We start from the raw sequence: 7,435 nt of genomic DNA on the forward strand, positions 1-7,435 counted from the left end.
GGAGGAGGAGGAGGAGGAGGAGGAGGAGGAGGAGGAGGAGGAGGAGGAGGGGAGGGAAGAGGAGAAAGAAATCTATTGAGGGAGAGGGAGAATAAAATACACCCCAATTTTTCATTTGTTTATCAACATTTTTTTTTATACGCGGTCGTCTAATGAAGGGTGCCGCTTCAACAATTTCTGATCGGACGGAGGTTCAAGGGAAGAAATGAAAGGAACATGGGATGGGAGAAGGGAACCACGGGTAAACACAATGGAAACACATCCACAGAGTTCATTATGAACTGGATTAAGTCTGAAGGAACACATGAATAAAGACATGAGATATTCATTTTCATATGTATATATATATATATATATATATATATATATATATATATATATATATATATATATATATATATATATATATATGGATACACGTGTGTGCGCGCGTATAAAATACTGAAAGTAATACGTGCTAAGAGATGATAATACAAACTATCTTTATATGGCAGGGCAGGTAGAATCTACTAAAATGTCTTCAGAGAGAGAGAGAGAGAGAGAGAGAGAGAGAGAGAGAGAGAGAGAGAGAGAGAGAGAGAGAGAGAGATTAAAACAACCACTAAAAATACCAGAATAAGTATTACTGGAGTGTGTTCGGAACCCTCGCACAATAACATAGCACAGCAAACATCTTGTACAATAACTTCCATGCCCACAGTGGCAAGATACCTCGTTAGCGTTCCCCCGACAACCCCTGCGAGACATTCTCGGAAACCCGTTTACTATGACGGCCCTCCTTTTTCTCCTCTAATTTCCAACCAAAAATCAGAAACGTCACCAAAAACTTAAAAGCAGCATTTTATCGTAACGACCTTGTGCCAATGCGGCTTCCTCCTAAACAACAGTTAATGTAACTACGTGCAGTGTTAGTTCAAGGACTTTCTCATTTTTTAGGGGATTTGGGTTGCGCCGCACGCGGCTCATGATGCGTACATAATAATGATTTGCTGGTCTGATCACTTGACTTACCCAAGTGTTTGTGTGAGCTGAAGGAATAAGAGGAGAGGAGGAGGAGGAGGAGGAGGGAAAGACGAGGGTGAGGAGCTGGGGAAGACGAGGCTGAGGAGGAGGAGGAGAGATTTCCACTTCTTCCGGATGGCTTAGCATTCAGCTCTAATATAGATATTTATGAGGATTATCATCCAAAACAAGCGCCATAAAATATATTTTTCTGGTCAAGCATCATTCCTCGACGTCCAGTGTTTTTACCGGCTTTGATGCATTGCTTTGTGAGATTGCTGGAAAATAAAAATAGCAACTGTGCAATAATTCAAAACAGGATATATATCTAAACAATATCGCCATTTAGAATTCAGGTGAATAGATTACACCGCGGCTTTTGTGTTGAGTTCTTCAAATAGAGTTAACAGATATGACAATTACTAATTTGCAGTGTTGTCTGCATTACGTTCCAGTATTCAAAAGAAACTCCTGTTGGTGAACTACAGCTCTCTAAAATAACTAACAAGGTAATCATTTCAACCTGAACTGTGGACCGAAACAAATTAGAAATTTTACTCACTAATCTAATGAAGATAATAACAAGAATACTGATAACACTGCAATGGTAAAATTATACTTATCACAAAGTATATCATACAAAGAAAAACTGTACTTTCGATTGGCGATTCGTATCTCGCAATTTGCAGAGAAATAAATTTTCCGCGATAACATCACTGTCTGCAACTTGCTTCCTTCCCCCATTCCCTTTCCTGTCGTATTCCCTCTGCTTACCTACAACTGATGTCTGGATGATCGATTAGCCATTCCCGGAAAGGGAATATCGATGAAAATTACAATAATGATGAAAATGGCTTCCGACTCATCACAGCATGCCTTCCAACAGTTGCATAATGAAAGTCATTCTTATGAATTAATGTATTTCACTTCATTTGTCCTAGGGACGTTGAGAGCTGTATGCGGAAGGAAGAGGATCATGTCATATGCATGTCATATACACAGCACAAAGGAAACACCTTCATAGATTTCTTTTTCCCAATTACTTCGCTTATTATCGCGATCATGGATAGAATACGTTGCATTTCATTTACATTTAAACAAAAAATTCTATGAAGTTTGTATGTGCAAAACCATAATCTCGTAAAAATTTATTCTGTTTACGTCATTTTTATAATTTAATCTATGGCAATAAATTATTAAAATTTATTATGAATTAATTCTTGGCACATATTTATGTGAGGGAAGGGATATATTGCATAAATTTAACGCAAACATATTTCTGAATAGAATTATCTCAGAATTGGTTGTTGTTCTTTATCATAAAAACAATTGTTGCAAAAACATAAATATCTGCAGTAACGGATGACTTGGAGGAGTGAAACTGGATAATATTTACAAAAGAAATATATGAGACATATCCTGAAACAGGCAATAATGATGTAACATAAGCCTTACATTCTCTTAAGAGCAATACCTTGGTGCATGGGAATAACACAAGCTAAAAACTGTCTATAAGAAGACTTAATTTTACAACAATTAAACAAATTTTATTTTAGATAGATCCAAACTCCTTCAACTGCTGTAAACCCGCCCCCAACCCCGCCCCCCTTTTTTTACTTTCATTCTAAAGTCACAACTGTAACGACAAGACAAAATATCTCATTTTTACTTTTTTTGAAAACCTCGATCGCGTAGGCGACGTACCCTGACATGTCGGCGTGGTGTTGTGGGGTAGGGATGGCCGAAGCTGTCGTCCAGCTGATCAATAGTGTACAAGGATCAATGTTTTAATCGCATAATGACCCTCAGATTTGTACACGGGTCTTATACAAGCCAAGACGGATGAAGTGCTTGCACGACATACTGATTTCCGAAAGCAATTACATGTGACTGCGCAATCCTCAGGGACCATCCAGCCTGTAGTTAGTTTAACCTCCCTCCCCTCCCCGCAACCCCTCGTCCCCTCCCAGGGTCAAACACGCCCCCTTACGCCATTAACACCACTGGATCCATTGGCATGATCTTTGATCTTCATGCTGACCGGGAATTAGGTCTTCCATCATGCATCGATTGTGGCAGACGTTAATTTCCTCAACCTTCGTTTTACAGGCACTTTATTTTACAATTCATGAAACGATATACTCGGAAGCCGTAATAAAAAAAATACTAGAGAAAATTGTGCTCCATGTCAGCGTGCTAACAGAAACTTTTACTTTTAAAACATAGACATTCCGATGTTCTCTTTCGTTACTAAAATTCTTAATGGGAATAAATGGTCAAGTTGTCAACAAAATGATTCGAGAAACAAGAGTCATACCAAACGCCATCATCCAGCGCCTTTTCAGACATGGTGCAACGATCAGATATTTCTCATTCGCATACAATTATCTGGTATTAGTCACAGGGTCACTTATGTGGAAATACATGCTAAGGCTAAAGCGGAGAGTGAGAGGGGGGAGGGAGGGGGTACGGCAGAGAGATGGAAATGGGAAAGGCGGGAGGGAGGGGGCGGGGGTGGAAGGAGCCTGAGGAGGAAGAGGCTAAGGAGGGGAAAAGAGTGAGTGAATCTAAAGGCTGGGAAGGGGGATGAGGTCAAAGATTGGTGGGGGGAAGGGGGGGGTTAGATTTATGATATTCATGCAAGCCAATAAAGCCCTTATTGAATAACGTCATTAAGTCATACGATAATAATAGGGGATGTGACTCATCCGTCCAATGCCGTAAGGCTCACATTCCTAGGATATTCGGATTAACGATGGGCCATATGACATCACTGGCGCACAGCTATGACAAGAGGGATGGCGTTTAAACTGCATTCTAACAAAATCTAAATAATAACAGTCTCGACGCTCTCTCTCTCTCTCTCTCTCTCTCTCTCTCTCTCTCTCTGCGCGCAAGCAAAAACTCTCAATCATTTGTGACTTTCTGAAAACAATGCAATCGTTTAATAAAAGCGGGCAAATAGGCATTTGGAGCTAAACCCTTCGTTAGCGAAGACAGAAATCGAAAGCGAGAAGAGCAAAAAGAAAAGTGAGGGAAATTGTTAGAACACTAAGAATTTATAGCGCGTCCACGTCTCTCGTCTACTCTTCATACACGATCGGCAGGGAACAGGTGATAAGGCCGATATGGCCATGATACTGTGATGGATTTACGACCTTGCAACAGCGCCGTTTAATAACACTTGCCTCCGCTGATGGTTAGACGAACGATCAGCTTCGACCTGTCGCCAGATGGCTCCAATGGGCAGGGCTGCCAACCAGAACAACCACAAACAAGGACGCCGAAGCCGGTTCATTAAACACCTATATTAATTTTACATTGTGAATTCAAAGGCATCCAATTATAAAATAACAGAATCAAAGTTCGTCCGCTGACTTCCGCCGCGTTTGGAAATAATACAAAGTCCATGCAACAAGTTCCGTCTGTTGGCACCCCTGTTAGCAGATAATAATTGCCAATAACGCCAATTTTAATAAAGGGACATGGCGAAGGATACCGCCGTAAAGGGCATGCCCTTAATTGGAATGGAAACGTAAACAAATCAAGTAAAATACAGACGTCCCTATTAACTGCGTTTAGGATCACCAGACATACTGTGCATTTCTGATTCGCGAATTAAAAGATACGAACACTGCAAAATGCATAACTATATTAGTAAGGAAATGGTATTAGTAAAACTATGGCAGACTAAAACAAAAACTACTTTACTTTGGAGCTAGAGAAATCACACAGCAAATAACATCTTTCCATCAATACGCATGTAAGAAATACAGTCAACCTCTCCACGGAAAAGGAAAATGACTTTGTTCACTCACAAAGATTACTGTGTTTCCCCCAACTAACCATTTATATTCAAGTCAGACGCAAGAGAGTGAAAAACTCACTGAAGAATTTTGACACGGCTGAGGAAATATGAAAAAGGAGGGGTAATTATGATAACAGGGATGATAATCAAGAAAATAGCAAATAATTAACCCTAATCTATCACCGCACTCAGTGGAACTCGTGAGGTTTGACAGTATACAGTACATTTCGCTATCTCCGGAAGGACTTTTTTTTTCATTTTTTTTTTATTAAACATGACTAGCTTGTGGTGTGGAACTTGAAGGAGAGACAATACTAACCATTTGGCATCTGGCAAGATTCGGGTTTCCTACGGCAAGCTGCAATGCAAAATAATTCTATCTGTATTACTCTATTGATTGAACTGAAGCGATTGGAATTGATACATTTTGGGAGGGGGCGGAGAGGTGATGCAGTTCTGAATGACATGCTTTTAGGCCTAAGAGGATGGATGATCTTTCTTAGGCCTAAGTGAGATTTCGTGATTGTTATACAGTCAGTCTTCTTTCTCTGAAGTCTCTGACCATGTCAAATTTTCTTGCAGTCTATTTTCCTTGCTTCTAGAATTCCTAACTAATCATCCCTGTAGAATCCTGTCAATGTTATCTTTTAGCTATGTTCTACCGTTAGGAAATAAGTAATTGAACTTATATGATTAGTTATTCAAGGGAATTAAGCATATCAGAATGATAAGATTAATTAGGTTATTACAGATTGCCTCTGAAATGTTTATACAGGTTATATTTGAAATTTATGATTTTTACTTAACATATTTTTGTGAAATCTGTGACTATTACTTATTGAAAACAAGTTTAAGAATAGGTTTTCATGAATGACAAGATGCCAATGAAATGAATGAGAATGTGTAAATAAATGCATACTCTGATATATCAACACAGATTTGCCCCAGTAATGGACAAATCTACACAGTGCCTCACCATAATGAAAACATAATTGATTTACATCCGGTTACTAACAGACCATGACTGATATATCGCTACAATCACTGAATGGAAAACATTGAAAGAATAAAGAATTAGCCAGCCACATTCCCAGTTAGTTGAAATGTAACTCATAATTCATTATATTATTATTTAAACGAAAGTCCAGACTCCACCTACTTGAACTGATTTGCCATAAAATCAAATGAATTTATAAACTGTTTCCATTTACTTCACTGCATAAATGAAACTCTGTTTAGTATCATGAATCAATTTTAAAGTTTTGACTTTTTTAATTGTAATTTTAGATGATAATTTATAAGCAACGCAGGCATGTAATGAACGTTAACACAAACTTAGAAGAATACAACTGTTCGGCAGTATGTGTAATGCCATTATGTATACCGTATATATCCAAAGTACATATACGAGTATATCAGCCACAGAGTAAAAGACCTTACGTATGGGGTACAAACAAATAAAAACTATTCTAATCGAAGAAACTCCATCGAACATAATTACCACCGTTGTTAGATACACATGTATACAGAGAGAGAGAGAGAGAGAGAGAGAGAGAGAGAGAGAGAGAGAGAGAGAGAGAGAGAGAGCGTTTTGAAAATGTCCAATCGGCAGCAATAAACTGTTTCAATGTCTATGTGATTTCAACGCTCAAGCTATTATGTGATTAAATACGCAACACAAAATACTTTTAATGTGCCGCTTCCGGAATGATCGCCCCAATGAATTCGAAACTATTGCAAATGTGCGCAGAATGTATTAGTAAATGTATCAGGTATTAAAATTAAAAATGGTCGGCAGCGGGGAGCAGCGATCAAATGCTTTGGTTCGGCTCTCCTGCAAAGTGAGCAAGGTTTCACAAAATGAGAGAACTTTCTTCTTTTATGGCGATCATTTTACAAAGTAAGATAATTTCCGTACTTCCTGCACGAGAGGACGTTTCAACAGGTAAGAGAATTTTCTTGCTTCGTGTACAAAAAGAAGGTTCAACAAGTAAGAAATTATTCTTACTTTTCTATGAAGGGTTCTAATCAGAGCTTTATTCCTTATGAATGGTTTTATTAAGACAGAGAACTTTAGACTTTATTATGAAGTAGAACTTAACGTAAAGCGGGAGGTTTTATTACGAAACTTTTCCTATGTATAATTTCTTTATCAAAAATAAGATAGAAGGTTTTAACTAATATATATATACATATATATATATATATATATATATATATATATATATATATATATATATATATATATATATATATATATATAATGTGCTCACTAAGATTATTTTTTTCATACGTCAAACACAAGGTTGTAGAGAAATTTAGTTAATGTCAGATGTGAAAAAACTTTGGTAATGATTTGTTCATTCTCTCTCTCTCTCTCTCTCTCTCTCTCTCTCTCTCTCTCTCTCTCTCTCTCTCTCCTGCATAACCAACCCTCTTTATGACGCCAGCCTGTTGCTAATGATCAACGCCCGTCGAGGGCGCTGATCAAAGCCCTGGCTGATGTTCTAAAAGACATCACCGCAGCTGCAGTTGCCGTTCTGTATCTTCCCCCTTTTATCTAGAGAGAGAGAGAGAGAGAGAGAGAGAGAGAGAGAGAGAGAGAGAGAGAGAGAGAGAGAGAGA

The 7,435-nt window shown here is 38.3% G+C and overlaps 1 protein-coding gene across 35 annotated transcripts in view; it reads right to left on the reverse strand.

Annotated features, from left to right (window-relative positions):
• Positions 1-7,435, reverse strand: part of LOC136840220 (homeobox protein cut-like) — a 518,427-nt gene that overhangs the window by 129,648 nt on the left and 381,344 nt on the right. For 15 of the 35 annotated variants that reach the window (XM_067106808.1, XM_067106807.1, XM_067106787.1 and 12 more), the window contains one exon: positions 5,130-5,168. The exons of the other annotated variants lie outside the window; for them this stretch is intronic. In XM_067106808.1, the coding sequence (XP_066962909.1) occupies positions 5,130-5,168 (39 nt within the window). The remainder of the gene's footprint in view (positions 1-5,129; positions 5,169-7,435) is intronic. 35 annotated transcript variants of the gene reach the window in all.

The sequence above is a fragment of the Macrobrachium rosenbergii genome, chromosome 7 (assembly GCF_040412425.1).
Source record: "Macrobrachium rosenbergii isolate ZJJX-2024 chromosome 7, ASM4041242v1, whole genome shotgun sequence".
NCBI lineage: Eukaryota > Metazoa > Arthropoda > Malacostraca > Decapoda > Palaemonidae > Macrobrachium > Macrobrachium rosenbergii.